The sequence below is a fragment of the Procambarus clarkii genome, chromosome 63 (assembly GCF_040958095.1).
Source record: "Procambarus clarkii isolate CNS0578487 chromosome 63, FALCON_Pclarkii_2.0, whole genome shotgun sequence".
Lineage (NCBI taxonomy): Eukaryota > Metazoa > Arthropoda > Malacostraca > Decapoda > Cambaridae > Procambarus > Procambarus clarkii.
This window is the reverse complement of record NC_091212.1, coordinates 18,463,436-18,475,160: the sequence shown is the minus strand read 5'-3', so window position 1 is coordinate 18,475,160 and position 11,725 is coordinate 18,463,436. Positions and strand designations below refer to the sequence as shown.

The following is an 11,725-nucleotide window of genomic DNA, read 5'->3' as shown; positions in this document are numbered from 1 at the left end:
AGCACTCTCACCCCTGGAGCACTCTCACCCTTGGAGCACTCTCACCCCTGGAGCACTCTCACCCTTGGAGCGCACTCATCCTCAGCCTCCTCTTCACACTGAAGGGTAAGAAGCATCGGTAGTCTTACTTGTGTTAAGTAAGCCGGAGTAGCTAATGTATAGGCTTGGTCCCTGCACAACTCCCTGCCTGACGGCCTAAACGACGGTCTGCCTGACGGCCTGTATGACGGCCTGCGTGACGGCCTGCCTGACGACCTGCATGAGGGCCTGCCTGAGGGCCTGCGTGACGGCCTGTTACCTGGTTGATGGGGTTCTGGGAGTTCTTCTACTACCCAAGCACGGCCCGAGGCCAGGCATGACTTGTGAGAGTTTGGTCCACCAGGCTGTTGCTTGGAGCGGCCTGCAGGCCCACATACCCACCACAGCCCGGTTGGTTCGGCACTCCTTGGAGGAATAAATCTAGTTTCCTCTTGAAAATGTCCACGGTTGTTCCGGCAATATTTCTTATGCTTGCTGGGAGGGTGTTGAACAACCGTGGACCTCTGATGTTTATACAGTGTTCTCTGATTGTGCCTATGGCACCTCTGCTCTTCACTGGTTCTATTCTGCATTTTCTTCCATGTCGTTCACTCCAGTACGTTGTTATTTTACTGTGTAGATTTGGTACTTGGCCCTCCAATATCTTCCAGGTGTATATTATTTGATATATCTCTCGTCTTCTTTCTAGTGAGTACATTTGGAGGGCTTTGAGACGATCCCAATAATTTTGGTGCTTTATCTCGTCTATGCGTGCCGTATATGTTCTCTGTATTCCCTCTATTTCATCAATCTCTCCTGCTCTGAAGGGGGAAGTGAGTATTGAGCAGTACTCAAGACGGGACAACACAAGTGACTTGAAGAGTACAACCATTGTGATGGGATCCCTGGATTTGAAAGTTCTCGTAATCCCTAAACGTTAGGTCGTCAGACATCATTATTCCCAAATCCTTTACATGCTGTTTTCCTACTATGGGTACATTTGATTGTGTTTTATACCCTGTATTATGTTTAAGATCCTCATTTTTACCGTACCTGAGTACCTGGAATTTATCACTGTTAAACATCATGTTATTTTCTGATGCCCAGTCGAAAACTTTATTAATATCAGCTCGAAGTTTTTCAATGTCTTCAGCCGAGATAATTTTCATACTGATTTTTGTGTCATCTGCAAAGGATGATACGAAGCTGTGACTTGTATTTTTGTCTATATCTGATATGAGAATAAGGAAAAGCAGCGGTGCAAGGACTGTACCCTGAGGTACAGAGCTTTTAATTGCACTTGGACTAGATTTTATATGGTTGACCGTTACTCGCTGAGTCCTGTTTGACAGAAAACTGAGTATCCAGCGTCTTACTTTACCGGTTATTCCCATTGACTTCATTTTGTGTGCTATCACGCCATGGTCACATTTATCGAAAGCCTTTGCGAAGTCCGTGTATATCACATCAGCATTCTGTTTTTCTTCTAATACCTCAGTGACTTTGTCGTAGTGCTCAAGTAGCTGTGAGAGGCACGATCTTCCCGCTCGAAATCCATGTTGGCCTGGGTTATGAAGGTCATTGGTCTCCATGAAATTGGTGACTTGACTCCTAATCATTCTCTCAAATACTTTTATTATGTGCGATGTTAGTGCAACTGGTCTATAATTCTTTGCCAATGCTTTGTACCCTCCCTTGTGTAGAGGGGCTATGTCTGCTACTTTAAGTGCATCTGGTATCTCCCCCGTGTCCAAGCTCTTCCTCCACACTATACTGAGTGCCTGTGCTACCGGCACTTTGCATTTCTTTATAAATATTGAATTCCATGAGTCTGGACCAGGGGCCGAGTGCATGGGCATGTTTTCAATTTCTTTTTCAAAATTTAGTGCGCTCGTGTTGATATCAGTTATATTTACAAGGGTTTAAATATCCCGCATAAAGAAATTGTCTGGATCTTCCACTTTCATGTTGTTTATTGGAGTGCTAAACATGTCCTCATACTGCTTTTTTAGGATTTCACTAATTTCTTTGTCATCCTCCGTGTATGAACCTTCACTTGTACGAATAGGTCCAATACTGGCAGTGGTTTTTGCTTTTGATTTCGCATATGTGAAGAAGTATTTTGGATTTTTCTTTATTTTCTGAATTGCTTTCTGTTCTAACTGCCTTTCTTCAGTTTCATATGAGTGTTTCAATTTCCGCTCGATTTCTTCAATCTCCCTATTTAAATTATTCCTTCTTTGACGGGAAAGTCGTGTCTGCATAAGCAGTTCCGTTATTTTTTTCTTTCGTTTATCGTGTCGTCTGCGTTCTCTTTCTACGTTGGATCTCTTTCTGGCTTCCCTCAAAGGAACATGTTTCAGACAGACTTGATACGCTTCCGAAGTCAGTTTTTCTATTCCTTCTGTAGGACTTGTATTACTTAGAACAGTTTCCCATGGAATGTTTGTAAGTTCCCTGTTTATTATCTCCCAGTCTATCCTTTTATTATTAAAATTGAATTTACTGAATAGCCCCTCTCGCTTTATCAACGTTTTAGGTCTATTCTGAGTATTGATGGTCGTTTGCACTTCAATAAGCTTGTGATCTGAATATGTGGTATCTGATATCGTAATGTCTCTGATAATGTCTTCATTGTTCGTAAAGACCAGATCTAGAATATTTTCATTTCTCGTTGGCTCCGATATCTGCTGATTGAGTGAAAATTTGTCACAGAATCTAAGTAGTTCTCTAATCTGTGGTTGGTTAGGTCCCGATAGATTTCCTGGTACAATATTATTGTTTACTATTCACCACCTGAGACTAGGCAAGTTGAAGTCACCTAGGAAGATAATATCAGGTATCGGGTTCTCTAAATTATCAAGACTCTTCTCTATTTTGTTTATCTGTTCTGTGAATTCCTCGGCCGTTGCATCTGGCGGTTTGTATATTAGAATAATCATTAAATTTATTTTCTCTATTTTTACTCCCAGTACCTCTACCCATTTGTAACGTTAAGGAGCTCCGAGCATACAAGGTCTTCCCTAATATACAGACCCACTCCTCCATGTGACCTAATTTTCCTATCACACCTGTATAGGTTATATCCTGGAATCCAGATCTCACTGTCTAAGAATTCCCCTGCATAGGTTTCTGTGAAAGCTCCAAATACTGCATTTGACTCCGTGAGGAGGCCATTTATGAACTGTACTTTGTTGTTTGTTCTTGTTTTCAGTCCTTGTATGTTGGCAAAGATGAATGAGGTTACTCTATTAGTGATAGTTTGACTGGGAGACTTTTCGGCAAGTCCATTATGCGTGGACATATTGAGTTTGTTCTGACCAGTACTGATTGTTGTAGGGCAGTTGTCTGTCGTAGTTGTAGTTCCCTTTCGTTGTGTAATTGTATCTGTAATTCTGGAATGCAAGTGGATCTGGCATCCAGTTCCATACATTCTCCATGCTGCTCCTTTTGAATTCTCTTTCCGTCTAGTATAAAAAATTTATAGTTTCCTCCAAATTCATAATCCTGCTTGCCGCTCTTTATGTGGCGTTCCGTGCCTTTGTGGGCAGCTGAGGTCATAGCATTTTCTGTCCTCCAGTGAGGACACTGGATGACGGCCGGCACGACGGCCTGCATGACAACCTGCATGACGGCCTGTCTGACGGCCTGCACGACGGCCTGTGTGACGGCCTGCACGACGGCCTGTGTGACGGCCTGCCTGACGGCCTGCACGACGGTCTGCATGACGGCCTGTATGACGGCCTGCACGACGGCCTGTGTGATGGCCTGTATGACGGCCTGCACGACGGCCTGCGTGCATGACGACCTACATGACGGCCTGCGTGACGGCCTGCATGACGGCCTACATCACGGCCTGCATGACGGTCTGCACGACGGCCTGCCTGACGACCTGCATGACGGCCGGTGTGACGGCCTGTACGACTGCCTGCACGACGGCCTGCCTGACGACCTGCATGACGGGCTGCATGACAGCCTGCCTGACGACCTGCATGACGGCCTGGGTGACGGCCTGCACGACGGTCTGCATGACGGCCTGCATGACGGCCTACATGACGGCCTGCATGACGGCCTGCATGACGGCCTACATCACGGCCTGCATGACGGCCTGCATGACGGCCTGCATGACGGCCTGCATGACGGCCTACATCACGGCCTGCATGACGGCCTGCATGACGGCCTACATCACGGCCTGCATGACGGCCTACATCACGGCCTGCATGACGGCCTACATCACGGCCTGCATGACGGCCTGCATGACGGCCTGCATGACGGCCTACATCACGGCCTGCATGATGGCCTGCATGACGGCCTACATGACGGCCTGCATGACGGCCTGCATGATGGCGTACATGACGGCCTGCATGACGGCCTGCATGACGGCCTGCATGACGGCCTACATCACGGCCTACATGACGGCCTGCATGACGGCCTGCATGACGGCCTGCATGACGGCCTACATGATGGCCGGCATAATGGCCTGCGTGACGGCCTACATGACGGCCTGCGTGACGGCCTGCATGACGGCCTACATAATGGCCTTCGTGACGGCCTACATGACGGCCTGCGTGACGGCCTGCATGACGGCCTACATGATGGCCAGCATGATGGCCTACATGACGGCCTACATGACAGCCTACATGACAGCCTACATGACGGACGCATGACGGCCTGCATGACGGCCTGCATGACGGCCTACATGACGGCCTTCATGACGGCCTACATGACGGCCTACATGACGGCCTTCATGACGGCCTTCATGACGGCCTGTTCCTCGCCACGTCATAGGCTTCACAAATACTCAGCTTTGAGAACATCAGTAGAGGAGGACGGGGTGGGAAGGGAACTATCAGGAGAGAACGTCAAGCCATAAGGACTATACAGCACTTGGAAGGGGTCAGGATAAGGATTTGGGATGGGACGGGGGAAAGGAATGGTGCCCAACCACTTGGACGGTCGGGGATTGAACGCAGACCTGCATGACCACCTGGTGTCACCTCCTGGTGTTGCCCGCCTGGGGTCACCACCTGGTGTGGCCCGCCTGGGGTCACCACCTGGTGTGGCCCGCCTGGGGTCACCACCTGGTGTGGCCCGCCTGGGGTCAACACCTGGTGTGGCCCACCTGGGGTCACCACCTGGTGTAGCCCACCTGGGGTCACCACCTGGTGTGGCCCACCTGGGGTCACCACCTGGTGTGGCCCACCTGGGGTCACCACCTGGTGTGGCCCACCTGGGGTCACCACCTGGTGTGGCCCACCTGGGGTCACCACCTGGTGTGGCCCACCTGGGGTCACCACCTGGTGTGGCCCGAGTGGGGTTACCCCCTGGTGTGGCCCGCCTGGGGTCACCACCTGGTGTGGCCCGCCTGGGGTCACCACCTGGTGTGGCCCGAGTGGGGTTACCCTCTGGTGTGGCCCGCCTGGGGTCTCCACCAGGTGTGGCCCGCCTGGGGTCACCACCTGCTGTGGCCCGAGTGGGGTTACCCCCTGGTGTGGCCCGCCTGGGGTCTCCACCAGGTGTAGCCCGCCTGGGGTCACCACCTGGTGTGGCCCGCCTGGGGTCTCCACCAGGTGTGACCCGCCTGGGGTCACCACCTGGTGTGGCCCGCCTGGGGTCACCACCTGGTGTGGCCCACCTGGGGTCACCACCTGGTGTGGCCCGCCTGGGGTCACCACCTGGTGTGGCCCACCTGGGGTCACGCCAGGGAACATGGCACCATCAACACAGCCAGGGAACATGGCACCATCAACACAGCCAGGGAACATGGCACCATCAACACAGCCAGGGAACATGGCACCATCAACACAGCCAGGGAACATGGCACCATCAACACAGCCAGGGAACATGGCACCACCAACACAGCCAGGGAACATGGCACCATCAACACAGCCAGGGAACATGGCACCACCAACACAGCCAGGGAACATGGCACCATCAACACAGCCAGGGAACATGGCACCACCAACACAGCCAGGGAACATGGCACCACCAACACAGCCAGGGAACATGGCACCACCAACACAGCCAGGGAACATGGCACCATCAACACAGCCAGGGAACATGGCACCACCAACACAGCCAGGGAACATGGCACCATCAACACAGCCAGGGAACATGGCACCACCAACACAGCCAGGGAACATGGCACCACCAACACAGCCAGGGAACATGGCACCATCAACACAGCCAGGGAACATGGCACCACCAACACAGCCAGGGAACATGGCACCACCAACCCAGCCAGGGAACATGGCACCACCAACACAGCCAGGGAACATGGCACCACCAACACAGCCAGGGAACATGGCACCATCAACACAGCCAGGGAACATGGCACCACCAACACAGCCAGGGAACATGGCACCACCAACACAGCCAGGGAACATGGCACCACCGACACAGCCAGGGAACATGGCACCACCAACACAGCCAGGGAACATGGCACCATCAACACAGCCAGGGAACATGGCACCATCAACACAGCCAGGGAACATGGCACCACCAACACAGCCATGTCGGAAAGCCTTTGACACAGTACCGCATAAGAGGCTGGTACATAAGCTGGAGAGACAGGCAGGTGTAGCCGGTAAGGTGCTCCAGTGGATAAGGGAGTATCTAAGCAATAGGAAGCAGAGAGTTACGGTGAGGGGTGAGACCTCCGATTGGCGTGAAGTCACCAGTGGAGTCCCACAGGGCTCTGTACTCGGTCCTATCTTGTTTCTGATATATGTAAATGATCTCCCTGAGGGTATCGATTCATTTCTCTCAATGTTTGCGGACGATGCTAAAATTATGAGAAGGATTAAAACAGAAGAGGACTGTTTGAGGCTTCAAGAAGACCTAGACAAGCTGAAGGAATGGTCGAACAAATGTTTGTTAGAGTTTAACCCAACCAAATGTAATGTAATGAAGATAGGTGTAGGGAGCAGGAGGCCAGATACAAGGTATCATCTGGGAGAGGAAATTCTTCAGGAGTCAGAGAAGGAAAAAGACTTGGGGGTTGATATCACGCCAGACCTGTCTCCTGCAGCACATATCAAGCGGATAACATCAGCGGCATATGCCAGGCTGGCCAACATACGAACGGCATTCAGAAACTTGTGTAAAGAATCATTCAGAACTTTGTATACCACATATGTCAGGCCAATCCTGGAGTATGCAGCCCCAGCATGGAGTCCATATCTAGTCAAGGATAAGACTAAACTGGAAAAGGTTCAAAGGTTTGCCACCAGACTAGTACCCGAGCTGAGAGGTATGAGCTACGAGGAGAGACTCCGGGAATTAAACCTCACTTCGCTGGAAGACAGAAGAGTTAGGGGGGACATGATCACCACATTCAAGATTCTGAAGGGGATTGATAGGGTAGATAAAGACAGTCTATTTAACACAAGGGGAACACGCACAAGGGGACACAGGTGGAAACTGAGTGCCCAAATGAGCCACAGAGATATTAGAAAGAACTTTTTTAGTGTCAGAGTGGTTGACAAATGGAATGCATTAGGAAGTGATGTGGTGGAGGCTGACTCCATACACAGTTTCAAGTGTAGATATGACAGAGCCCGATAGGCTCATGAATCTGTACACCTGTTTATTGACGGTTGAGAGGCGGGACCAAAGAGCCAGAGCTCAACCCCCGCAAACACAACTAGGTGAGTACTAGGTGAGTACAGCCAGGGGACATGGCACCACCAACACAGCCAGGGAACATGGCACCACTAACACAGCCAGGGAACATGGCACCACCAACACAGCCAGGGAACATGGCACCACCAACACAGCCAGGGAACATGGCACCACTAACACAGCCAGGGAACATGGCACCACCAACACAGCCAGGGAACATGGCACCACCAACACAGCCAGGGAACATGGCACCACCAACACAGCCAGGGAACATGGCACCACCAACACAGCCAGGGAACATGGCACCACCAACACAGCCAGGGAACATGGCACCACCGACACAGCCAGGGAACATGGCACCACCAACACAGCCAGGGAACATGGCACCACCAACACAGCCAGGGAACATGGCACCACCAACACAGCCAGGGAACATGGCACCACCAACACAGCCAGGGAACATGGCACCACCAACACAGCCGGGGAACATGGCACCACCAACACAGCCAGGGAACATGGCACCACCGACACAGCCAAGGAACATGGCACCACCGACACAGCCAGGGAACATGGCACCACTAACAAAGATCAACATCGCGCCTTGCCAGCTATAATGACTTAATTGTTTCCTGTGAAAATAATAAACGTGACGCCAAGCAGCACGTCTGGATGAGGTCTCGCTTCATGCAGGTCGGGGTTCAAACCCCGACTGTGCAAATGGTTGGTCGCCATTCCTCTCCCCCGTCCCACATCCCCAATCCTTATCCTGATCCCTTCCAAGTGCTATATAGTCGTAATGGCTTGGCGTTTTCTCCTGCTAGTTTTCTTCGCTTCCCCTTCCTGTGAAATTGTGACAAAATAATCGTGGCTGACAGCTTGGACAGTGTCAGGCAGGCTGGACCAGTCGTGGCTGACAGCTTGAACAGTGTCAGGCAGGCTGGACCAATCGTGGCTGACAGCTTGGACAGTGTCAGGCAGGCTGGACCAATCGTGGCTGACAGCTTGGACAGTGTCAGGCAGGCTGGACCAATCGTGCCTGACAGCTTGAACAGTGTCAGGCAGGCTGGACCAATCGTCGCTGACAGCTTGGACAGTGTCAGGCAGGCTGGACCAATCGTGGCTGACAGCTTGAACAGTGTCAGGCGGTCTGGACCAATCGTGGCTGACAGCTTGGACAGTGTCAGGCAGGCTGGACCAATCGTGGCTGACAGCTTGGACAGTGTCAGGCAGGCTGGACCAATCGTGGCTGACAGCTTGAACAGTGTCAGGCAGGCTGGACCAATCCTAGGTAATAGTTTGAACAGTGTCAGGCGGTCTGGACCAATTTGGCTGACATCAGCCAGTCGTAGTCGCATTGATCCAGGGTAAACAACACGGGTCCTGGTATGGTGAAAATGGGGTCCAGGGAGGTCTGGCTGAGGTCCAGGTGAGGTCAGAATGATGTCCAGTTGAGGTCAGGCTAAGGTCCAGGTGAGGTCAGAATGATGTCCAGGTGAGGTCGAGACAGATACACAAGGGATGAAGTGTGATAGCTTACAGGACCCTGAGCAACGATGCCTGCCAGACGCGCCCCAGGGTTTGTTGTAGTGGTGTTGAGTTAATTGTTGTGGGAAGGGCTTGGAGGGGTGGGGAGCGGAGCAGCGCTGTGGCAGTAAGGTCCGCCTCGCCGGGGCAGACGCAACCCACTCCCCAGTCAGGAAGGTTGCCTTGGCCGTCGCCACCTCAAGACAGAAGAGGACTCCCGTGTAGGCTACCTGAGGGGCGGAATTATATTGAGTTAGGACTGTGAACTCGTAGGAGAGATACTGAGACACCAGGCACGGGGTTCTCTGTTGCTTTCCCCTCTCTCTTCAACCACATCAAGAAGCTGCTGACGAAGGCAGTGGATGGCAGCTGGTGACGAAGGCAGTGGATTAGAGTCGCTGCATATGACGAGGAGATTGGGTCCGCCTCCGATTAAACAATCAACCTCAAAATGTGGAGAACAATCATTATTTGAACGTTGGAAAGTGTGATATTTGAAGCTCGCATAGACAAGTGTCTCTGACTTATTAGAACAACAAGACAAGTGTCTGTAAAGCAAAAAGTAAGAAAAGTGTCAGAAGAAGAAGTACAACAGAATGAGTACAAAACAGAGATCACAGTAGTTGATATAATCTAATCTAATGAACATTGAGCGCAAGGTCCTTCCCTAGTAGGAGGGCCAACCTAACAACCTGTATACAGAGGTCAACAGCCGCCCTCTGCCACCCCCGACCCCCCTACCCTCCATACACACACCTGCCACAGCTGCACCCAACTTTGCCAGCACCTAGCCCCTCACCCTCACACGTCACCCCGTCAACCCTACCCACAGCTAACAAACAACCCACCCTACCCACAGCTAACAAACAACCTACCCTACCCACAGCTAACAAACAAACAACCCTACCCACAGCTAACAAACAACCCACCCTACCCACAGCTAACAAACAACCCACCCTACCCACAGCTAACAAACAACCTACCCTACCCACAGCTAACAAACAAACAACCCTACCCACAGCTAACAAACAACCCACCCTACCCACAGCTAACAAACAACCCACCCTACCCACAGCTAACAAACAACCTACCCTACCCACAGCTAACAAACATCCTACCCTACCCACAGCTAACAAACAACCCACCCTACCAACAGCTAACAAACAACCTACCCTACCCACAGCTAACAATCAGCCCACCCTACCCACAGCTAACAAACAACCCACCCTACCCACAGCTAACAAACAACCTACCCTACCCACAGCTAACAAACAAACAACCCTACCCACAGCTAACAATCAGCCCACCCTACCCACAGCTAACAATCAGCCCACCCTACCCACAGCTAACAATCAGTGCACCTTATCCACAGCTAACAATCAGCCCACCCTACCCACAGTCAACAATCAGCCTACCCTACCCACAGCCAACAATCAGCCTACCCTACCCACAGCCAACAATCAGCCCACCCTACCCACAGCCAACAATCAGCCCACCCTACCCACAGCCAACAATCAGCCCACCCTACCCACAGCCAACAATCAGCCCACCTTACCCCACAGCCAACAATCAGCCCACCCTACCCACAGTCAACAATCAGCCCACCTTACCCACAGTTAACAATCAGCCCACCTTACCCACAGTCAACAATCAGCCCACCTTACCCACAGTCAACAATCAGCCCACCCTACCCACAGCCAACAATCAGACCACCTTACCCACAGCCAACAATCAGCCCACCTTACCCACAGCCAACAATCAGCCCACCTTACCCACAGCCAACAATCAGCCCACCTTACCCACAGCCAACAATCAGCCCACCCTACCCACAGTCAACAATCAGCCCACCCTACCCACAGCCAACAATCAGCCCACCCTACTCACAGCCAACAATCAGCCCACCCTACCCACAGCCAACAATCAGCCTACCCTACCCACAGCCAACAATCAGCCCACCTTACCCCACAGCCAACAATCAGCCCACCCTACCCACAGCCAACAATCAGCCCACCCTACCCACAGTCAACAATCAGCCCACCCTACCCACAGCCAACAATCAGCCCACCCTACCCACAGCCAACAATCAGCCCACCCTACCCACAGTCAACAATCAGCCCACCCTACCCACAGCCAACAATCAGCCCACCTTACCCCACAGCCAACAATCAGCCCACCCTACCCACAGCCAACAATCAGCCCACCCTACCCACAGTCAACAATCAGCCCACCCTACCCACAGCCAACAATCAGCCCACCCTACCCACAGTCAACAATCAGCCCACCCTACCCACAGTCAACAATCAGCCCACCCTACCCACAGTCAACAATCAGCCCACCCTACCCACAGTCAACAATCAGCCCACCCTACCCACAGTCAACAATCAGCCCACCCTACCCACAGTCAACAATCAGCCCACCCTACCCACAGTCAACAATCAGCCTACTCTCCGCACATAATTCCCTCAGAGGAGTTGACGTTGAGGAAAACTTTCCTCGTGTTCCTCAACAGTGTGATTCACCCGCCTTAACTTCCAGCTATTTCCTGCTGCTTACGGAGTGA

At 51.9% G+C, this 11,725-nt stretch overlaps 2 protein-coding genes across 2 annotated transcripts; both read left to right on the top strand.

The window, feature by feature from the left end:
• The first annotated feature begins 3,818 nt into the window (after positions 1-3,818).
• On the top strand, positions 3,819-4,685 carry LOC138354520 (streptococcal hemagglutinin-like). The gene has a single exon (XM_069308882.1). It carries the CDS (start codon positions 3,819-3,821, stop codon positions 4,683-4,685), a length of 867 nt encoding a protein of 288 aa, XP_069164983.1.
• LOC123769639 (uncharacterized) lies at positions 4,682-11,725 on the top strand. Its single transcript, XM_069308880.1, has 2 exons — positions 4,682-4,852; positions 10,538-11,725. The coding sequence occupies exons 1-2, from the start codon at positions 4,682-4,684 to the stop codon at positions 11,723-11,725; spliced, it is 1,359 nt and encodes a 452-aa protein (XP_069164981.1).

Coding starts and splice junctions, on each gene's coding strand:
- LOC138354520 (XM_069308882.1), top strand. CDS start 3,819: ATGACGACCTACATGACGGCCTGCGTGACGGCCTGCATGACGGCCTAC.
- LOC123769639 (XM_069308880.1), top strand. CDS start 4,682: ATGACGGCCTGCATGACGGCCTGCATGACGGCCTACATGACGGCCTTC. Junction 4,853..10,537: donor CATCAGTAGAGGAGGACGGG/GTGGGAAGGGAA, acceptor CCTTATCCACAG/CTAACAATCAGCCCACCCTA.